This window comes from Elgaria multicarinata, chromosome 9 (assembly GCF_023053635.1).
Source record: "Elgaria multicarinata webbii isolate HBS135686 ecotype San Diego chromosome 9, rElgMul1.1.pri, whole genome shotgun sequence".
Taxonomy (NCBI): Eukaryota; Metazoa; Chordata; class Lepidosauria; order Squamata; family Anguidae; genus Elgaria; species Elgaria multicarinata.
Window position 1 is genome coordinate 38072191 of NC_086179.1, and position 23077 is coordinate 38095267.

At 44.6% G+C, this 23077-nt stretch overlaps 1 protein-coding gene across 8 annotated transcripts; it reads right to left on the reverse strand.

Annotated features, from left to right (window-relative positions):
* Nucleotides 1-4058: 4058 nt before the first annotated feature.
* On the reverse strand, nucleotides 4059-22316 carry NAGA (alpha-N-acetylgalactosaminidase). Of its 8 annotated transcripts, none has more exons than XM_063133624.1 (11): nucleotides 22147-22281; nucleotides 20930-20989; nucleotides 20571-20629; nucleotides 16535-16712; nucleotides 15463-15637; nucleotides 13506-13683; nucleotides 11051-11145; nucleotides 9967-10128; nucleotides 8447-8644; nucleotides 7439-7582; nucleotides 4059-4666 (listed from the first exon to the last, which is right to left on the reverse strand). In XM_063133624.1, the coding sequence occupies exons 4-11, from the start codon at nucleotides 16693-16695 to the stop codon at nucleotides 4484-4486; spliced, it is 1296 nt and encodes a 431-aa protein (XP_062989694.1). In that variant the 5' UTR covers nucleotides 16696-16712; nucleotides 20571-20629; nucleotides 20930-20989; nucleotides 22147-22281; the 3' UTR covers nucleotides 4059-4483. The 8 variants fall into 8 exon arrangements, with proteins under 8 accessions (XP_062989694.1, XP_062989695.1, XP_062989698.1 ...); XM_063133625.1 differs by having other exon boundaries at nucleotides 22206-22279; XM_063133628.1 differs by lacking the exons at nucleotides 20930-20989; nucleotides 22147-22281 and adding an exon at nucleotides 22297-22316.
* Nucleotides 22317-23077: the final 761 nt, after the last annotated feature.

Here is a 23077-nt window from a genome sequence, read left to right on the forward strand (position 1 = left end):
GTCCGACTGTTTGTCAGGCGCTTGGGCTTTGCCCTTCTTGCCAGCCAGATGGGTGCTGTGATTATATTCCTTGGTCCTCCCCTTGGGAGTTTGCAGCCGGGGAAAGCAGCTGGCAGATTTCTTGGACTCACAGGTCCCTGGGCCAAGCTGGGATGCCTCCAAGACATGCTTCTGCTGCTGCCAAGTGACCATGCCTCCTGCAGCCCAGGTGGAGCTCCGCATGCTGCAGTGGGTGGCGGGGACCTCCACGACCTGAGAGGGCATCAGTCTGGCATGCTGGAGGGTCTCCCTGGGATCCCCGGTCATCTCGTCTGTGATGGTTTAAAAAATTAGGGCTGTGCTCCACTCCGGATCCCTGAATTGGGAGTGGAGTGACCTGATCCGCCTCCGTTAAGGGCGGATCCGAATCAGGTCGGGGAAGCTGCGGATCGAGGCGAAGTGGATCGCTCCGCATTAATCCGGAGCGCCGCTTGCAGGTAAGTGGGGGGAGGGGCTTACTTGCCACCGCCGCAGTCCTTGTAGCGACGGTGCCAAGTAAGGGGGCAGGGGGGCTTACCTTCCTCCGTCATGGTCTGGCAGCGGAGGCTTCAACTGAGGTTGTTTTTGAAGCTATCGTTCTGAAAATTCTTGTGCTCAGAGAGTCGTGGATGGGGGTCATTTTGAAACTACTCTCACCTCTCTGCGTCGTGCGGGTCGTGTGCTAGAATTTTTTAAAAATCGGGTAAACAAACGGACAGCGCGGGTCAAACGGCAGTTTTCGCCCATAGGATTGCATTGAGGAAAAGAATGGGGGATAACTGGGTTGATTTTTAAGCTATCGTTCTGAAAATTCTTGTGCACAGAGAGTCGTGGATGGGGGTCATTTTGAGACTGCTCTCACCTCTCTGCGTGGTGCGGGTCGCGCGCTAGAATTTTTTAAAAAATCGGCGGGAAAAATACCTTGTTCAAAGGGCTGAGGGGCAGAGTCAGCTCCCGGTCATGATGATCCCAAAGTTAGAGGAGGGCATAGGCAAAATAGGTAACTTGGGATTCTGGGAAACTTCTCTTTCTTAATCTGAACGGACTTTTCCCAGTGTTTTTTAACACAGTAGCCCCACCAAATGCACAAACACATTCTGAAATCATATACTAAGCCAAGAATAAGAGATAGAAACAGCACTGCTACCCACCCTAACTTTGGGGAACAACTGAAAAGATGTGGTGCAAGGGGATGAGCTCCCCTAGGGCATCTCATTGTGGACGTGCCCCCACTCTCTCCTGCACTGGAAGGCCATCAGAGCCTTCCAAAGAGAGTAAAACGGTGGAGCAATGCCTATCATGAGTCGAAGTGAGCGTTTACTTCCTAGTGGTGGAGCAATGCCTATTATGAGTTGAAGTGAGCGTTTACTTCTCAGAGCTCTCGTGGTGAAGCAATGGCTTTCATGAGTTGAACTGGCAGCTGCTTCCCCCTCCCCCGGGCACGTCCCCCTATTGCTGGTAAAAGACAGATATAGCCTTTTTAAAAAAATTCTTCTTGCTGTTTATTGAGCAACACTGCTGCTTTTAATTCCACCCCTCCTTTGTTTATTTGTTTATTTATTCCATTTTATATGCATTACTGGCTTATCCTTGGCTCACTTCCTTATGCCCCCAGAAATGCCAGCTGCATGCCTGCCTGCCTTCCCTCCCTCCTCCCCTGCCCACCTCGCAGGGATGTTGTGTGTGTGTGGCTTTGACTCGGGAGAAGTCCTTCCTGCGCTCACTTGGAGTTTTGGAAATTCCAAATTTTGCAGGTTTAAGCCCCGCCAAAAAACAGGGGATGATGGGACTGCCTTGAGTCTCGGCGTGCCTATGTATCCCTGGATAAGCTTTCATGGTGGTGAGTTTGAGGGGTTTTTTTAACGTTCAAAATTGACGGAGCTATGGAAAGGGGTGTTGGATTTTCATAAATTCCCCCAAAATCAGGGGATGATGGGACTGCCTTGAGTCTCGGTGTGCGTATGTATCCCTGGATAAGCTTTCATGGTGGCGAGTTTGAGGTTTCTAACGTGCAAATTGACGGAGCTATGGAAAGGGGTGCGAATGGGGTGCCTGATTTTCAAAAATTCCCCAAAAATCAGGGGATGATGGGACAGTCTCGGTGTGCGTATGTATCCCTGGATAAGCTTTCATGGTGGCGAGTTTGAGGTTTCTAACGTGCAAATTGACGGAGCTATGGAAAGGGGTGCGAATGGGGTGCCCGATTTTCAAAAATTCCCCAAAAATCAGGGGATGATGGGACTGTCTTGAGTCTCGGCATGCTTATGTATCCCTGGATAAGCTTTCATGGTGGGGAGTTTGAGGTTTTTTTTTAATGTGCAAAATTGATGGAGCTATGGAAAGGGGTGATGGATTTTCATAAATTCCCCAAAAATCAGGGGATGATGGGACTGCCTTGAGTCTCGGCGTGCGTATGTATCCCTGGATAAGCTTTCATGGTGGCGAGTTTGAGGTTTCTAACGTGCAAATTGACGGAGCTATGGAAAGGGGTGTGAATGGGGTGCCCGATTTTCAAAAATTCCCCAAAAATCAGGGGATGATGGGATTGCCTTGAAACTTGGCGTCCATGTGGACACGTGGATAAGCTATCATGGTGCCGAGTTTGAGGTTTCTAACGTGCAAATTGACGTAGTTGTAGAATGGGACAATTTGGGGTGAGTTAAGCCGCGCCCAAAATCCGGGGATGATGGGATTGCCTTGAGTCTGGGCGTCCATGTGGACACATGGATAAGCTGTCATGGTGCCGAGTTTGAGGTTTCTAACATGCAAATTGACTGAGCTATCCCAAGGGGTCTGAATGGGGTGCCCGATTTTCAAAAATTCCCCTAAAATCAGGGGATGATGGGATTGCCTTGAAACTTGGCGTGCGTGTGTATACCCCCATGAGGTGTCATGGTGCCAAATGTGAGGTTTGTAACTTGAACAGAAAAAAAGTTGTATAATTTTTTAGCTTTCAATGCAACCCTATGGGGGGGAAAAACGGAGCTCCGATCCGGATCCGGAGCTCCGAGCAGAGTGGAGCAGAAATGTGCGGAGCGGGGGCGGGGCGAAGCGGCCCGCTCTGAAAATCGCGGATCTGCAAGTGAAGCTGAGTGGGGGGTCCGTGCACACCCCTAGTTAATAGTCAACTCCAGGGTTAATTATCAAGGGGGTACTCCCCACACAACGTTATTATAATCAACCGTGGAGTGGATTAACTCCAGCACCGAGCTGACTGTTAGTCAACTATGTGTTTGATTGACACATCCCCCGCCCTCTGTCCACCCTAGTCCTCCTGCTGGTATCCCATCAGCCATTGCAAGTTCTGCTGGCTGGACTAGAACAGCTTCCGCCACTTTGGTTGCTCTTGCTGGAGGACTCTGTAGGCAGCCAAAATAGTTAACAGGGCTAAACAGTCCATGAAGCCCAAAAGAAAACACGCTAACCAACAGTTGTGCGACTAGTCAACTGCAACGGTTGACTATTCAACTAACAGCTGACTACTTAAACCACTGTGAGGGGGAGAAGGAGGGGAACTTGGGCCCCTGGGTTCAAGCAGGGCTGGGTGCCAGACTATTTTGTGCCCTAGGCAAGGCGAGCAACTTGCACACACACACCCAAAATTGCCATCTTTGATTCAGCTGTTCAAGAAGAGTTCCTGAACTATTATATTTTCCTTTTATTATGTTTTTTCTTTAAACAGCTAATTTGTATAAAACTGTGACCCTTAAAGGACAGTACTGAGCCCCTCTGAGGTCTGCGCCCTAGGCGGCTGCCTAGTTGGCCTAATGGTAGCGCCGGCTCTTGGTGCAAGGTCAGAGCGCTGTCTCCAGCCTCGGATCCAGGAACCCAAAGTATCCTATGTGCCCCCTCCCCCTCCAGACTCTATCTAGGGACCATAGGATTGCTCTCCCCATCTCTGATCCAGGTCGAATGTGTTGCCATGTCTCTGTGCTCTTTCCTTTCTCCCCATATAGCTAATGAAATGAAGTTTAATTTAGCTGCCACTGACAATACTACAGTTAAAATACTTGCAGTGTACGGAAGGAGAGAAAGAAGAGGAGAGTTAATTTGAAGTTTATTAGATCAGCAAAGATATTTTCAGGCCAATTACAGGTAATCCAGGTCAAGTTACTTTTTTGTGTCCTATGGGTATATCCTAATTTCCTTCTATTGTTTAAAATGATCTGAGTTTACACTTCTGTTATGGAGTATCTGCCCACCATTCAAGCAATAATTCCATGCAAATTTAACAGTGCAATCCGATGCATGTCTACTTAACCCCTACTGAGTTCAATGGGACTTACTCCTAGGCTCGTATAAGACTATGGCCTTAGTGGTCCTTTATTCCAAGAGAATCCACAAAATAAGGCCATAGAACTGAGCTTTCAAATAGCCCTTGGAGGTAGATATGCAATGGATCATTTAAAATCACAATCAAGTCTGTTTTTTCAATTTTGAGGCACCATCAGAAATACCATGATTATCACAGGGTAAAGGGATTGAATTTCTTGGCTCTAGACTGCTGCTTTACAAAGCTGAACGATGGGTCCAAGAACATTGTTGGGTAGAGATACCACATGACTACTCCGGAGGGATTGATGACCACTGTGAAGTTGTCAGCAGTCTTCAAGCCACTGATAATTTGACTGGTGTAAACATCCTGTGCCTGGCAAAAAACAAAAGGAATAACTATGACAAGAAGAACTGCTTACCACAATTTATATTTGGATAACTAAATTATTATGGATACACCCACTTACGCATACCGTTGGTGGAAGACAGCAAGTAGCTATTTCACAATGATACTACCCATCACGTAAAAAATACAGCACCTATAAGCTGGACTTTGAAACAGCACCATATTTTTCTCTTGAAGCTTGTCTTCCCCAAGCAACCATTGGGAGAAAAAGGTTGCTGGTTTACAATCTATCTTGCAGTTTAGTATTCTGACATCGCAGTGAATATACAGCATGATAACTTTAAAAAAAGAACCAGCAGGGACATAGGGGCCATTTTAAATGCAAACGCGTGAAGGCTGTTTTGTGTGGCAAACACATCATGGTTAAACATCACCATCCATAGTGGGAGGTCTTTATCATACCCCTCTACTAGAGATGTGAAGGCCCGGGTGAGTGGGTGGGGTGGACCCAGAAAATAAAACACAATTCCCCCCACCCCTAAAGACCGTATTTGGTTTTTTTCTGTAAAAATGGAAACATTGAGTAGCTCTGGATCATGAAATGTTTTCTTATAGAATTTAAGACAAAATGTTTATGTATCAATACCTAGCCTTTACACTCCCCAAAATGATTTCTAAAAACTATATAATGAGAACACTTTTATAGAAAGACTAGAGATGTAAAATGTCTGGAAATAATGAAGCCATGGGGAAATATGTTGTTTTAATCCTCTCTGTAAGATTCCCAGCATAGTCATTTCTTTCATTCCTTATTAAAATTATTAAAGGATAATGATAATTTTATGAGAAAACTAAGTTATACATAAAATAACTTTAGGAACAGAAAGGCTGCTTTATGTTCCTAAAACAGCCCACCCCAACTTGGATGTTTTGGACTACAGTGCCCAGCATTCCTGACCATTGGCTATGCTGCCTGAAGCTGATCAGAGCTGAAATCCAAAATGTCTGGAGGGCACCAGGTTGGGGAAGGCTGTCTTAAAGCAACAAAGTGATTTTAGATCCATAAAAATGTTTTTTTTAAAAAATCTATTGTTTAGTTTTCAATTTTTCTAAAATTTGTTTCTCCCCCCACCCCGCCCGAAACCCTCTGAAAAAACAAAACAAAATGTTTTTTCCCCCATGGCCTCAAAAATTTCTGGAAATGTTGCATCTCTACCCCCCCCTCCTCAAATAGCTTTTGCAACTGCAGTGGGGGGAAAAGTCACCCTTCGATGCAGTGTGTCAACGGAGCAGCCCAAACATGGCTGCATTTGAAGCAATTTACAACACTGCTGCTCAGTTGTGTCAATTGGGCCTAACCCAAGATAGGTAGGAGAGATCAGAATACTGGGTACCAGTGGGTGGGACCTAATGGTTGGAAGACTGAGAACAAGATTTCCCAACAGAAGCTGAGACTAGCAAGACACACTGTTACATACAAAGACAGATTCTTTGGGAAATAAATTTAAATTGCCTTATACAGCTAAATGGCAGTACCTGCAATTGTAACATTTATTAGAAACTAGATTCGACCCTGTGACTTTTACTACCTTGGACTCTCCTGTGCTATTGGAAACACTTATTGAAGCTGGCCAGGTATATCGACCCATGATTCATGTTTATAAATACTTATCATCAGTGAAAAAAATATGATACCTGGGGTCTTCAGCAGGAATGGAACAGGGAATTGGAATGTCCTATTTTGCCTATCAATGGACCACCATTTTGGCATCAGTATCTACTATGTCTATGGACCTCCGGTTACGTCTTATTCAGCAAAACCTTTTGTTTTGTGTCTATTGGAAGCCACAACGTCTCTTTAACAAAGGTTTGTCTAACTTGACTAATTGTTGGAGGTGACATATTGTTAATTCTTCTTTTGTTCATATGTTCTGGAAATGCCCAATATTTGCCTCCTTTTGGTAGGAAGTCAGATGCCATAAACTTTGGAAAGCTCTTTAATATTTTCTGATGCACATGTTCTCTTAAATTATGTACCTGCTTTTTGGAATGTAGCACATGGTCAGCATAAATGGACTGCTAAAAGCTGGTTCCTAAACTTGGAAAGATAAAAGCTCACAGCCTATAATGCAATGGATTGAAGTCCTAACACTAGCAACATTTGAAAGTGTGGTATATAGGTGCCATTCACAAATGGACTTATATTTGGATATTGGGTCTGCCTTTACTGAAGTCTATGTGTGATTTATTCCTTTTTCCTTTTTAGAATATTTTAATATTTGAAACGGACTTTCAAAGTATATAGTTACATTTGCATTTTTATTTTATTTTGTTGAAACTTGTAATAAAAAAATGATCAAGAAAAGAGACCCTCCCCCAAAAGATTTTCCAACAGAAGGTCTGACTAGCAAGACACACCGTTACATGCAAAGACAGGTTCTTGGAGATTATGTCTAGTATACAAGACGGGCTCTCAAGTGCTTGGTCCTCACTCTTCCGAGGCCAGCAGCAAGACTGTGGATTGTGAAAAGATGGGAGCCAATGACCCTGTTCAGACAACACACTAAGCCACAGTGGTTAAGCATTTTGAGCTAAACATTAGGGCTTAGTATGTCGTGTGAACCATGACTTAGCATGTCATATGAAACATTCCCAAACATGGTGGCTACATAACCACAGTTTAAACAGACTTATTAACCATTTGCTGCAAAAAAGGTTGGCAGTGTAACCATGGCTTAGTGTGTTGTCTGAACAGATACTTATGAGATACTTATGCCCCACCATTTTTCTTTTACTTACCTCATACACAGCATTCTGTGTAAAATTGAGCTGGGCAAGCGACGTGGTGTACCAATATGGCATGTCCGTCCTCCGGCTGAAGAAAACCAGAGCACTGGCTGAGTGGGAAAGCGGCCGCAAGAACACCTCTATGAGAGATTTCTCCTACAAAAGCAGATGGAAGAGTATGTGCCAAAAAAAGGAAGAAAAAAGAACCCTCTGGATGTGTACAGTGTACTAGAAAGCCAGTGAGGTATTGGGGTTAGTGCATGTTGGATGACCCAGGTTCAAATCTCCATTCAGCCATGAAGCTCAGTGGGTGACCTTGGGTCAGTCACTCTTTCCCAGCCTAACCAAGATCAAAGGGTTCTGAGGAAAAGGGTCAGGTGGGGCGGAGAGGGGTGCAGGGCAACTATCTATGCTTCCTTAAGCGTTGTGGAGGAAGATATAAATATATTAAAAAATGAAAATACACACATTTGGCTCAAGTGATCTCTCTCAGCCAAAAGGGAGATTTACCTACTGGGACACAAAGGTCATCATCTGAGATCCCTCTCCAGGGGACTCTGCCAAATGAGATGAGACAGGTGGCTATAAGAGAGGGCCTTTTCAGTGGTGGCACCCCATCTGTTGAGTGGCCTCCCCAGAGAGGCTCCCTTGACAGCTACATTATGGTCTTTTTGGTACCAGGTGAAGACCTTTTCATTCTCTCAGGCATTTGATGAAACATTTCTTAGTGCTTTTAGATGGTTGCACTTTTATTTTGTTGCTGTAATATTTTTACTCTTTGCTGCTGGCATTACTTTGGTTTTATTATGTGCTTGTTTTATTCAGTTTTTCGCCGTATGGATCTTACATTTTCAATGCATTGCACACTGAAAGTTGGGTGGCTTAAAAGTGAAACAAACAAACAAACAAATTAAATAACATAACATAAAAGGATCAAAAGGCAGGAACATGCATTCCAAGCTCCAAGGGTTTCATATTATGCTTATCTAGTCACAAGATCCAGCCCTTGATCTTCCCTACCTTAAGGATTCTGCGGCCTTGGATTCCCAGGGGATCTTGGTTAATTTTGATCATCAACTTGTTCTGCAGAATCTCCTGTGCACTTTCAGAAATAGTACGGAGGTCCATGGACATTAAAAGGGGAGCAGCCATCACAGTCCATAAGGCCATCTGGGATCGGGACTGTTCATAGCTGAGCCCAAAATTTCCAATGATGAGCTGCAGGACAAGGAGTGGTTAACAGTGAGCTGGGGAATGAGGTGAAGGATGAAAGCCGAAGGAGATACTTTCGACTTAGAAAACATTGTGGCTCTTGTTGGCCAAATAAAAACCTGATAAACTAGTTCCCTTGCCTGTAGTTGGGGTTAATAACTAAGCTGTGATGTTTCTAGTCTAGGGTGGGGTTTGGGCAGAAGCTAGTTTGGGATCTGCTGGTAGATCTCAGGGTGATTTACAGAAAGTTGACAATGATTTTTGAATTCCAGTTAACAAGAAAATGACTCCTCCCTCCTACCCAAATTAGGCTGCTGAAATGGAGAGCTTGGGATAACCAGGAATGGATTCTTCTGTGGAAAGAATATGAGCTCACTCAAAACAAATCCCTGTGCTCACTCAGCAACCACTCAGAGGCACCCTGTTCCTCATTTCTAAATGTATGTCTTTTGTACCCAGCTCCAGTGGGTGAATCTTGTGGCTGTAGTCACGCAAGCCTGGGAGTTACTGTCAGGGCTGAGTGTGTTCCAAATGCCAACATGACTTTAAAAACAAAATCTACTACGGTGGAATTCTCAATGTTTCTTTAAAGTGGCTTACAGTTCAGTTCTATGTATGTATAGACAGACATAAATCTCATTGAATTCAATTGGACTTATTCCCAGGTATGTGTGCACAGGATTGTAGCCTGAGGCACAACATACAGACTTGACAGCCAGTGAAATTTCAAAAGCCAGAAAATCTCTAAGAAGTGGAGACTGATGGCTTTGATATCAGTACTGGGTTTCAGTCAGAACTCTAAAGGACTATCCAAGGTGTTTCTGGATAGCTCCTTTAGAGTTCTGATTGAAACCCAGAGTGGATTCTTTGCTCCACTGACATCGGAGCCACCAGCCATCACTGTTTGCATGTTTGCATAAGTCAGTTTGATCTCCAGTGGGGCTTTCTTGGGGAGAGGGCTGTTGTTTGGTGTTTGTGTCATCCCTCCATATAATGCAGAATAAGTTGTGCAACACACAACAATATGTGCTTATTTGCATAATTTAAATAGGTCACAGGATTCAGTCTTTTCTTGATGCATTTGTATAGCACAGAATTTAAAATGCAGGATATGCACCATCCATGGGAGAAGGATGGGCATTTACAGCAGATCGAAGAATTCCCAAACAAAAAAGATGGTGCAGATCAGTTAACTTACTGATGCTGAGAAGAGATGAGCTCCTACCAACAGCCACCTCCACTGCTTCTTTCTAGATCTAGAATGCCTGAGACAGTCTCGCCCTGACTCCTAACTTTCATGCCGACCTCCTCTGCTCGCTCAACATTACCATGTCTGGGTCATTCCACTGGCTAGGGCCAGCCACTGGCTGCAGGGCATCCTGATTGGTTGAGAACCACTCCACAATGGAGAGGACGCTGTCCCAAGAGTCTTGGATGTCACCGTAGTTTCTCCAGAGATTACACATGTTTGCCAGGAGAGTGTAGTTCACCTGAAAAAGACATGGAGCAGGACCGTCAGAGACAAAGCTGGGTGCGTCATCCTTTGGAGAGTTAGGGAGCAAGGTGCAGATAAAAGGGTTGGAAAGGGGGCAGTGCGACAGGACAACGACGACAACACAACACTGTTCTTGTAGCACCAGCTGACACAATACTAGACACTTGTGATGCATTTCCACCAGGAAAAGTAGTTGAGGGTAGAAAAAAATAAACAAAAAATAAACAGCACCAAGCTACAAATTGTTTGGCCATCCAGGTGGAGATGTGGTGTAAGTGATGAGACACAAGTGTCTCATCATGACATAGAGCAGAACATCAGGCCTGGGGTAATGGTCTAGCTCTCCATGGTTGCCAAGATGCTTCTTTTTGCTTGCTCTGCCCCCTTTCCCCAGATGGCCCTGATGACCACCCCTCCTGGGTCTGCCCCTTTCCCCAAATGGCTCCTCCTCTTGGCTCATTCCCCGAATGGTCCCTTTCCCCAAATGGCCCCATCTCCTGGCCCCTTTCTCCACTTGGCCCTGGCCCCATTTCGAGATCTGATGCTCAGCTCCAGCTAAAGCAGGGCTGCACATCAGAACAGCAAGACTCCTTGCTCTTTTCTGACTGCTTCCGAAGGACAGATAGGAGAATCAGCCTAACTCTTGCCAGCTTACAATGCACTTGCCTGGATGCTCGTAGTGAGTAGTGTAGATCCAGGGTGGCCAGAAGGTAAATCACCAGATGGGGCTTCAACTCCCAGAAGACCTTGCCAGCATGGCCAATGGCATCCAAAAGGTCTACTTTCTGGTCACCCCTGCTGCAGGTCCTTGTCCACACCACCCAAATGGTCAAAATGGGGTTGGGAAAATTCTGAAGACGCTTCAAGGGAATTGTGGACGTAAGCCCAGCCACAACGCTTTCCTAGATATGCCTCACCTGAGGTGGGAGTCCCCCTTGATAGGCTGGCCAGCTACAGGAATAGGCAATGGGACGGCCTGTTGCATTCAGAGCCTTGGACATTCTAGGATAACCTTTTAAGAACAACATAATACCAGGATCACTGATGAAATAAATTATTATGTGAATAAGAAAATTACCCCATATTTGGAAATGAGGGAGTGGCACACGTTAAAAACAAAAGCTTGTTTTTAAAGAAAGAAACGAAGAAAGAAAGAACTCTAATGGGTAATTCCATACCCCAAGGCTAGAATCTATTCCAATCACCAGAACTTATTTTTATCAGGCAAACTCTAGTATACATCTTTATAAAGCAAACCTGCGTTAAATATGTTGCTAGATGTGGGATATTTTAAGGGTTTATGTCTCCCATGGCAATAGTCTTTGTTATATATTTTTAACTCCCTAACATTTTTCATTGTAAATGTTACGGAGTCCTTAGGGCTCCGTTTTCACGTCATAGCTGCCTTTCCTTCAGAAAATCTGATATGACAAGAATATCTTCACTCTATAGTCAAGATACATGGCACCTACAAAAATAAATCTATCCAGTGATGACCTGTTCCTTTATCAGAACAGTACCTTAAGTGAGGATATGACCAATTCCTAGCATTGTTCCATCAGCACCCATTTCAGATGCACTTGGGAAATTCTACAAAGAGATCAATCATCTCAAGGATTGCAAAAATACACACTTGGTTGTTATTTTTAAGAATGGTTTAACTTGGTGTTGATGCCACTCTCCTTCCTGAAGGAGCTCTTTGCCAATACAATAGCGTTGGTGTTTTAAGGATCAGATACAAACATGCCACTCAGCACTGGGAAGAGACGCAGGACAGCAGCTGTTCTCCTTGCCTCCCCCCCAATTATGTAATAGCTGTTTCCTCGGAGGGTAGCAAGCCCCATAGGATGTGCCTCCATTTCGGTCTAAAGCCCACACAGCATCTTCAAGCCCAGTAGCACAGGATCCAGATGGAAAGATTTAAAGAAAATGTCCCAGTTCAAAATCCATGTACCATAAATCATATATAAACATGCATGCCAACTGACGGCTGTAACAAATAAAACAAATCAGTTTGCAAGTAAACAGAGCCCTTACACAACATAGGATACATGTTGTCTTTGTATGCTGTCTCTTTTATATTTTTAAATTTTGTATATTGATTTTTAATGTTTAATGCTTTAATCTTTTGTAAACCACCCAGAAAGCTTCAGCTATAGGGCGGTAGCAGCAGCTATAGTCATTGAACTGCAAGATGATACCTGCTTAAAGATATGATTTCTGTTTCCAAGGCTGGCCCCTAGCCAAAGTAGCAAATGTCCTTGCCTGCTCTGGTCAAGGTGCATAGTTTCTATGGCCAGAGAAAAGTTATTTTGGCACCCAAGGCAATAAATAAATAAATCCCACAAGCACATGTCCTGCTCCTTGACAGTAAAAACACAATAACACATTAACAAATTGCCTGCTCTTTCATAACACTAAAATCAGTTGCCTGAGGCAGCTGCCTCACTTTACCTAATGGCAGGATTGGACTAATGGTAGGATATTAAGCAGGATCATTTACGACAATGGAATCAGTTACCTAGGGAGGTTGTGGGCTCTCTCACACTAAAGGCATTCAAGAGGCAGCTGGACTACCATCTGTCAGGGATGCTTTAAGGTGGATTCCTGCACTGAGTGGTTGGACTCGATGGCCTTATAGGCCCCTTCCGACTCTACTATTCTATGATTCTAAGGCTAAAGTGGTAATCTGGTACACATATTTAAAAGTAAGCCCTATTAAACAAAGTGGGGCTTACTTATGAGAAAACATACATAGGCTCAGATTGTCAGCAGCCAGATTTTTTCAGAAGCAAGGGCTAGTAGAACCTAGGCAAAATTGTGTTTTTCAAAAAGCTGGAACGTGTCCATACAGTTTGGTAGAGTTATAGGCATTTATTATTTGAAAACGGGACAAGTTGCAGAGGTCAGGTATGCAAAGGGCATGAAATAGGAATACTAGGTCATCCAAATGGATTTCAAATAATGAACCTGATGAAATACAAAAAGCATCTCCTAGATTCTAGTGCTTATGGTAATTTGCTACACTTTGAATCCAGTAGGAATTTCACAATCATAGATACACCATGTGACATTGTGTCATCTATAACGTTTCAACTCAGAATATTTTTTGCCCAGTCTACTTCCATGTGTTGTTTTTGTTTTACATAGAAGAACTACTTTCAATAATTAACAGGTTTTTAAAAACGGTCAAAGATTGTCATTTAAAATTTAGTATGTTTATTCACAGTCCATTCAGATTTCAATTTGAGCAACCTTTTTTTTTAGACTTACATCTTTATTCACTCTACTTAAGAGCAGAGAGGAGTTGGTGGTCCAGGAGCATTGAAAAATGGAGAGAAACAGTGGCAAACATGAAGCCTTGGGCCTTACCTTGGGCCTGTTCATCTGCCGATGAGGAGCAGCCATCTAGCTTCAGCATGTCCACTCCCCACTGGGCAAACGTTGAAGCATCTTTTTCAATCCGGTCCAAGGTGGTGCCAGGATATCCTGCACAGGTGTGGGTGCCTAGGTCACCATAAATGCCGAGTTTCAAGCCCCGTGCGTGCACCTGTGAAAAGAAATCATGGCTTGCGAGAACTCAGAGAAAACTCCCATGGAGAAACCCTAAAGGCAGGCAGCAGACCCAGGTCAAAGTTCTTGATGCACTTCCCTTCTTGGCATTGCAGAGCACCTCTCCCCATCTTTGATTGGAAAGCTACTTCCAAGACTCATTCGCAGTGCATGCTCAGAGCTTAGGACATGCAATGCCTCAGCAACACTGGCTGCAATTGATAAGAAGAGCCCTGCTGGATCAGACCAAGGCTCTTGCCAGTCCAGCATTCTGTTCACACAACTAGCTGTCCACTGGGAACCCACAAGCAGGACAGGGGTGCAACAGCACCCTCCCTCCCATGTTCTTCAGCAACTGCAAGACATAGACATACTGCCTCTCACACCGGAGATAGAATATGGCTATCAGGACTAGTAGCCATTCATACCCTTCTCCTCCAGGAATTAGTCTAACCCTCTTTTAAAGCCATCCAAATTGGTGGCCATCACTACATCTTGTGGTAGCGAATTCCATAGTTTAACTATGCGCTGTGTAAAGAAGTACTCCCTTTTATCTGTCCTGAATCTCCCACCAATCAACTTCATGAGATGACCCCAGGTTCTAGTACTGTCTCCCTATCTACATTCTCCACACCATGCATAATTTTGTGGACCACCATCATGTCTCCCTTACTTGTCTTTTCTCCAAGCTAAATAATGCCAGTTGTTGTAACCTTCCCTTCATAGGGGAGTTGCTCCAGCGCCTTGATCATTTTAGTCACCCTTTTCTGCACTTTTTCCTGTTCTGATCATGGTTACAAATAATCCACCCTGTGAGGGCACACACCCTGAAGGGGGAGGGGAACATTAAATTTAAATAAATAAATAAATAAATAATAAATAATAAATGTGTGTGAACTGACTCTCATTGTGGTGTTTTCATCCCTCTTATGCCCAAACAATATGGACCTCAATGAGCTAAAAACAAACCCAGACTTATCTACTGCTTAACGTTATTGGATAACATACAGTGTGACTTCTGCCGGATAACCTGGTGGGCTAGATACAGAAGCCCACCATATCCCAAACCTTCATTTTTCTTAGACAACTGTACCTCCCCTTCTTTAGAAAACTTACCTGAACCCTTCATCATAGACACACCTGTTTATTCTCCTACTGCTGCAAGACACACAACTGGAACTGTGTGTGTATGCATATATGTGTGTGTGTGTGTGTGTGCGTGTGTGTCTATATGCTATATTAACCCCGCAGTGGCTGCGTAGAGGCTCTGTATTGTTTAAATGATGCAGCTGCCAACTCCCAGCCACATCAGGATTTCCTCTCACCAAAACTGCAGGTTTTCAAAGTGCTGATTTACGGTAACTTTTACCTTTGCTCTGGGTTATCTATGGGCATTGTGAAAAAGCTCCAATGGGCTGGAAAGAGGGGCTGTCTTTTGTTGCTGTTGGGATGGGAAAGTGTGGGAACGCAGGGTAGGGGACGAGCTTTTCCGACCGGACAGCCCACACTCTCTCCTACCCTCAACTAGCTTTATTGATTTAGCCTCGCAGCAGCGATGCTGTGGGCTTTTGAGCTGATGCCCTTCCAAGGCGGCATATGGACACTCCCCTGGCTGCATTCTTCCTCCAAACACCTTGCCTTGGCTTCCCACATGCCCTCTCCAGCACTATCCTACTGGGCTCCCCATCCCTCCAACACTTCAGCTTGACTAGGACTCCCTCCAGTTCTCTCTACTAAATATGGATTGCTTTCTTCTACACCTGGAGAGTCCACTCACATAATCTGCCAAGGCTTTGATCCCGCTAGGGAACCTCTCAGGATCGGCAGCCAGCTGTCCTGTTGCATCTCGCTCCTTTGCCATCCAGCAGTCGTCTATATTCACGTACACATAGCCCAACTCCCTCCAGCCGTCTGTTGCCAGGCAGTCTGCCATGTCCTTGAAGAGCTTCTCACTGTTACCCAAAGAGAAAAGGTCGGTGTTAAAAACCTGCGGCCATGGGGAGGATAGAGCATCAACAACATGACGGCGCTGCACAACTGCACGGACATGCTTTTATTCCCCAACAGATGGCAGGCTTATCCTCTCTGTGGTATCCAAGGCTGCTTCCACACTAGCTCTTCATCACTGGTTTTCCACATAACCAGCTGGACTTGGAATTAAAATGGATGTTTCATACGGTACTTAATGGGCCTGTTCAGACAGCACATTAAGCCATGGTTAGGCTGCTAACCCTTTTGCAGAAAGTGGTCAGTGAGCATGTTTAAACCCTGGTTATATAGACACCATGGCTAGGAATGGTTCACACGATACGCTCAGCCATGGTTCACACAACACGCTAAGCCATAATGTTTAGCTCAAAATGCTTAACCACTGTGGCTAAGCATATTGTCTGAACAGGTTAATTATAGCACTGTATTATCCACCAATACCCTTCCTTATGGCTCTGATCCTTCTATTACTTACTCATGAGTAAATCCTGTTCAGCAAAGATGCCAGCATGCTTACTGTAAGACTGCTAAACTGATTACAAATTAATATAGATTTCAAAACTTCCAGTCTTACGTAAGACTTCTTTTTAGAACCTACGTAATTAAGCCTGTTACTGGATCAAGCCTTTCCTTGCTCTTTTGTGAAATGGAACACACTTGGCAGACATTTGGATAGTGCAACACAGAAAGGCTGACCGGTAGCACATATTTGGGTGGGGAGGTAAAACTGGGCATGCTTCAAGGGATCCTTCCTACAAGACAGGTCTAGCCTTGTGTGAATTCCATGGCTTCTTTTGTCCACCCTCCTTTGCCTCTGCCCCATGCATGAGCTGCATTGTGTCCCAGGTTCCTTGACTTACCTGATGCAGTTATGGGGATCCCTCTTGCAATCAATATTACAACGAAATCGCTCCCATGAAAGCCATCCCATTGGGGGCGTTTTCATGAGCCCATTCTCCAGAGCCAGTGAGAAGGAGGTGAGGGCCAGAAAGAGGACAGGGACTACTAGCTTCATGACCATGGACTGATGGATCAATACTGGAGAGAGAGAGAGAGAGAGAGAGAGAGAGAGAGAGAGAGGGAGGGAGGGAGAGGGAGGTGGGGGGGAGGTGGGGGGAACTTTCCATTAGGAAAAGGCCTGTGTCCAACAGCTCCATCCTAATAAGCTGAAATATGCTCTAGCCTTTGGCCCAGCCATGAAGCCCCTTCTCTCTTCCCTCAATGAAATGTGGAAGCTTCCAATTAACTATAGTGCCTGGTCTTGTCCAAACCAGGAAACTATGGTTACCAGCTTCAGAACAAGCCAGAAACTTAAACAAGCAAAAGGCATGTGCACATCTCAGTTTATAAAAACAAAAAGGGATTGTCTGAATGCACCCATTGAATTCTTGCACACTATTTCCAGGAAGTCCCTTGCTTGTATAGTACTATCCACTCATTTGTTCAATATATTCCAAATGTACATTACAACAAAAGTGACCCAACTATCGTGCTTCATTTCATCCCATCACCGATTCCCACCAATACAATGTTCGCCCACACTATCATTAGACATTATCTGTATGTCTTTCTCTATCCCACTCCTATTTCCATCTCTAGGCAGTTCATTGCTACATTAACTATCTCTATATTTATTATATCCAATACATATGGGCCACTTTTCTATGCTACTACTGTAGGACCAGTTGTTGTTCTGAAGCAGGGGTGGGGAACCAGAGTTTTCCCAGTGGCTGGATTTCCTACCATGACCAATTTGTAAGGCCAGATGACACCAGGGGCCAGGAGCTTTCCCTGAAGCCCAGCCCCTGCCCCCATTTTCTCTTCCTCCATGCAGAGGAAGGCACAGAGACATATTTCTCTTTGCATGGAGAAAGGCTCTCCACCTACACATGGAGAAGCCGTTCCTCCAAGCACCAGCTGAGTTGTGTGGCGGCTTCATCTACTGCTTGCTACTCTGATGAAGACAGCAAGCCACCATAAAGAGAGTCAGCCAAGGCCTAGAGGAGTCACTCCTCCAAGCGCCAGTCAATGGCACAGCTGCTTCATCTGCCACTCACTGTCCTGACTGGACGATTAAAGGGTCACAGCTGGCACCTGGAAGAGTGGGTCCTCCAGATGCTGGTTGAACCCTGAGCTTGTTTTGCTCCTCTAGCCATGAGCTTAGTCTCCAGCCAGCTTCACCTCTCTCCCCTTCCTCAAATGGAAAATGGGAGGGGCGAAGCTGGCTGAGAGCTCCTCGAGGCCTTGGCTCAGTTGTTCTCTTGCCCTTCCCCCCTTCTCTGAGTGAGGGGAGGGCTTCAGGAAGGGGCAAGGAGTCTCACCCAAGGCCTCCAGGGACCAAATTGGCAGGCTAAATTTGGCCCACAGGCCAGAGTTCCCCATCTCTGATCTAGAGCCATGGCACAAGGCTACGAGATACACTGGCAAATAGTTTTGATCTCAAATATGTGAATGAAGGAGGACTGCAGGGTTAAGAAATGGTAAAACACCTTTGTGATCACTCTTTGTGTAGGGGCAGTTTGTGGGTCTGGGAGTGAAGAAGCAGTTAAGGCAAACTGGCATGACAATGACTGAGATGGAAAGTGCCTCCGGCAGGCACATGATTCCGTCCACCCTCTGACTGACACACGCTCTCCCTAATGTTGTGTTCTAGGAGCAGCACAGCCTAGTAGCCATAACTCCATCCATGCTCTATCCATGGGTCAAAAACTATGCACAGAACCAGGGCCCAAGATCTATTTTCCAGAGCCCTGAACAGGATCAGCTGTAGGATAAATAGCACCCTGGGTGAAGAGTGCCTTTAGTGCCCCATCCCCATCCCTGTAGTCTGTTTTGCAGAACCACCTATAAGATTTATGGGGCCTGATTCAGATGTGAAAACGATTGAGAATGATATTGCTCAAAACCTTGATCTCTCAGCCACTGTGCTACAGTATGCACAAGCCAAAGTTCAAAAAGCTACATTCTGAGCACTGGCAGTGCACTAGGCAACACTGCAGAACTATCACAGGTTTTATAGTTCTTATCTTTTGGTGAGCATTCGTTATCCAGTATTTTTGGCTTTAGAAATAATAAAGTAAAGTTAGAAATAAAAAGCGCACCCAGCTGACCTCTTACAGATCATTATTATTTATATAGCATATATTATTTAGTATGTAGTATATATACTATACTAGTATATACTAGTATATATACTATAGTATTTATTATTTATTACAGTGCTAAGTGCTTGGTAACATTGCTTCAAAGTAAAGCTGTGTTCCACTGATTTTTACCTAGCACAATTAACATCAAAGTGGAAATAGAAAAAGAAACATAGAATCATAGAATAGTAGAGTTGGAAGGAGCCTATAAGGCCATCCGGTCCAACTCCCTGCACAATGCAGGAATCCATCATAAAGCATACCTGACAGATGGTTATCCAGCTGCATCTTGAATACCTCAAGTGTGGACGAGCCCACAACCTCCCTAGGTAATAAGTTTCATTGTCGTACTGCTCTAACAGTCAGGAAGGTTTTCCTGATGTCCTGATCTGGCTTCCTGTAACTTGAGCCCATTATTCTGCGTCCTGCACTCTGGGATGATGGAGAAGAGATCCTAGTCTTCCTCCAGGTTGTCAACCTTTCAAGTACTTGAAGAGTGCTATCATGTCTTGCCTCAGTCTCCTCTTCTCAAGGCTAAACATGTCCAGTTCTTTATATCTCTCCTGGTAGAGCTTTGTTTCCAGACCCCTGATCATCTTCGTTGCCCTTCTCTGAACTCCCTCCAGCTTGTCTGCATCCTTCTTGAAGATGCAGTACTCAAGATTAGGCCTAACCAGTGCCAAATAGAGGGGAACCAGTACTTTGCGCCATCTGGAAGCTATACTTCTATTAATGCATCCAAAATGCATTGACTATTGCAGCCACATCACACTGTTGGCTCATATTCAGCTTGTGATCTACAACAATTACAAGATACCTTCAAGCTAATTGTAGGAGTATCTTTTCTATAGATACTACCCGAACAGCCTGTAGTCTCTTGAAACAAAAGTTACAGACACTTGTTTTTTGCTACCTTCACTCATTGCAGTTTATTCAAAAACCACAGCCACAGAGCTCAGCCTGGCACCTGAGCTGACTGCCTAGGTCACCCTCCCTGAGGGCTGGCCCTGGCCTTGAGTGTCTGCTGGTGCCAATGGAAGGTTTTTTTGGGGTGTGTTTGTGCTTTGCTTAACTGCCATGCAAAGGCCAGTTTTCAAGGAGGAATGCAGCTGGGAAGAGATGGGTTAACTCTCCCCTTGCCACATGCTACAATACTCCCCCACCCCCACCCTCCAAAAAACTCTCTCCCTGCATGGCATTTAAGTTTTAAAAATCCTTTCCCCATTGGTTTAGGATGATCTGGGGACAGGCTGCAAATGAATTGAAGAATTTATTTTATTTGAAATTATTTGGATGAGAAATTATTTGGCTGGTTTTGCCTCCTGTGAAATTTAAATAAACCCTACAACTTTCTATATTGGCATATATAGACATAAATCAACACATGCACATTTTATGCAAATTTGTGTTCTGTGGGTCTGGGATCTGAATCTTTAAAGTGCCTAGCAACACCCCTGCACAGAACTAAATATTTCCCAAATAGTTTCAGTATCCACTGGAGTGTTTTCCAATATCCACATTATACAAAATGATTTAAAATATATATATATTATCCATATTTCCCCCCCAAAATCCAGTTTCCCCCCACCTTCTCTTAAGAACTCAAAAGGAGATTACATTCCTTGCCAGCCCAAGGTATTTTCTTCCCCAAGTTGCTGTGCTGCACAATTCGAGAGGTGCAGCTCAGAATTCTGTGTGACTTTGCAAAGATTTTGAGGGTAAACCAAACTGCAAGTAATTTCATTATTATTACCTTCCAAGGAACGGCTTCGATGGCTTGTGTATTATACTGTATTTAATGTTATTCCCAGCCTAGATCCAGAGGGAGAGGTGGGTAAGAAATAAATTATTATTATTACATTTTCAATTCAAATTCATAAACACATACCATGCAGAATGATCAGGGGTTCGTAAGGCTGTAAAAAGTATCTGACTATTACCTGACCTATCCCATCCACCATACTAAAATAAGATCCCTGTAAAATCATGGAGTAGCCCATGCTAGCCACCTGGCAGGTGGGGGCAGCAAAGGGGTTCATGAGATCATTCCTGCATAATTGTGTGGCTTTATGGTCATTTGGAGATTCACTGCGCAGACAGGTAGGAAATGACCTCGAGAATCACTCTACTCGCTGACTGAGAACTGGTGCATTCCAGGATCATGGAAGTACCCTGCAAATATATAAAAAAATTAAAATGAAACCAACGCGTGTGGGTTGTGTGGGATACATTTTATCCCTTGGCTACAGATGACACCACTTTGATGGTTGAAAGCGAGGAGGAGCTGAGGAGCCTTATGACAAAGGTGAAAGAAGAAAGTGCAAAAGCTGGGTTGCAGTTAAACCTCAAAAAAACCAAGATTATGGCAACCAGCTTGATTGATAACTGGCAAATAGAGGGAGAAAATGTGGAGGCAGTGACAGACTTTGTATTTCTGGGCGCAAAGATTACTGCAGACGCTGACTGCAGCCAGGAAATCAGAAGACGTTTACTTCTTGGGAGGAGAGCAATGACAAATCTTGATAAAATAGTTAAGAGCAGAGACACCACACTGACAACAAAGGTCCGCATAGTTAAAGCAATGGTATTCCCCGTAGTAACCTATGGCTGCGAGAGCTGGACCATAAGGAAAGCTGAGCGAGGGAAGATAGATGCTTTTGAACTGTGGTGTTGGAGGAAAATTCTGAGAGTGCCTTGGCCTGCAAGAAGATCAAACCAGTCCATACTCCAGGAAATAAAGCCAGACTGCTCACTTGAGGGAATGGTATTAAAGGCAAAACTGAAGTACTTTGGCCACATAATGAGAAGACAGGATACCCTGGAGAAGAGGCTGATGCTAGGGAAAGTGAAAGGCAAAAGGAATTCTGGAGGTGACAGACTTGACCTTGGGGGAGCTAGGGGTGGCGACAGCCGACAGAAAGCTCTGGCGTGGGCTGGTCCATGAAGTCAGGAAGAGTCGGAAGCGACTGAACGAATAAACAACAACAAAACTGCAAAGCAACTGCTGAATTTACAATGTAGCAGCAGTGAAGATGCAAACCTATGCCTGTCTACTTTCAAACACGAGTAATGAAAGAAGTAATTGTGGATATCGCGATCATTTTATGAGTTACTTTAGGATCTCACCAATTCCCAACGAAAGTTTTTTTGTTTTGTTTTGTCAAAGTTAATGCAAAGCAGTAGTTGGGAGATGTGGTGGTGGGGAGTGAAATTATATATTTACGATACGATTCTCAGCGATAGCTAGAACTGCATTGACTATTCATATACTTCTGTTGCTTTTCTCCTGCTGAAGACTCTAATCACACGGACTAGAAACGGTTACTCACCACCGCGCCCCCGGTTATTAGCCGTAACCACTGTAGCGCCAGCAAACATGGACACCTACCAAGTGCAAGGCAAGCCCCAAAACACTATGTGAGAAATCCAGCCCCACGGAACCTGTAACTACTTCACTCTTTGCAGACTGGGCTACTGACCACGTGTTTCCACCGAGATCACCTGACCAGTTCGGTTTCCTGGACTATCAGCTGGTCTCAGTACTTTGCGTTCTGCCAGCAACACCGCTGCTTGTTTGCGTGAAGCAAAAGAGGAAGCAGACGCGCCCCAGTGTTGGAAGGAAGGAGGGGCGGGGGAAGGGCAGTCTGGTTCCTCATCCCACTTTATGAAGATGTAAAACCTATTATAGAGCAGAAAGAAGTGCGTGTCTTACAGCGCAGAGGCACAAACCAAAGAAGCCTGAATAAAATGAACTGACGTTTCATCACCTCTGCTTTCCAAGACAACTTTTGGGCCACCTATCCTTATGAGCAGGAGACTGCCCCCTTCCAGCAAGAGGTCCGTCCCAAAGTTTGGTTGGTTGGTTCTGGGGCGCAAGGCATAGGGGAGAATATAATGGGTAAGGGGGTCATTATGAGAGTGCCTTGTCTAAAAACAAAGCTTTGGGTGGGACAAATTGCTAGGACACGTCCCAGACAGTTGTGCAGTGGTAAATTTTGAAGTGCAGCTGCTCATCATGACAGTGCCCATAGTCACGCCCAGAAGAAGAGCCCCCAAAACAGTGTGGATCCATGTCAACAAACCAGCTCTAGCAGTTCACATCTCTGCCAGGAGCAGGGCCAGATCTACACCTAGCAGGATATAACACTTTGAAAATGTTTTGAAAACAGTATGTGGAATGTGTCCTGGGCCTGAACAGTAGTCAAAACTGTTATAAAGCTGTAGTTTAGATCCTGCCCTCTTTTGTAAAGCTAATGACTC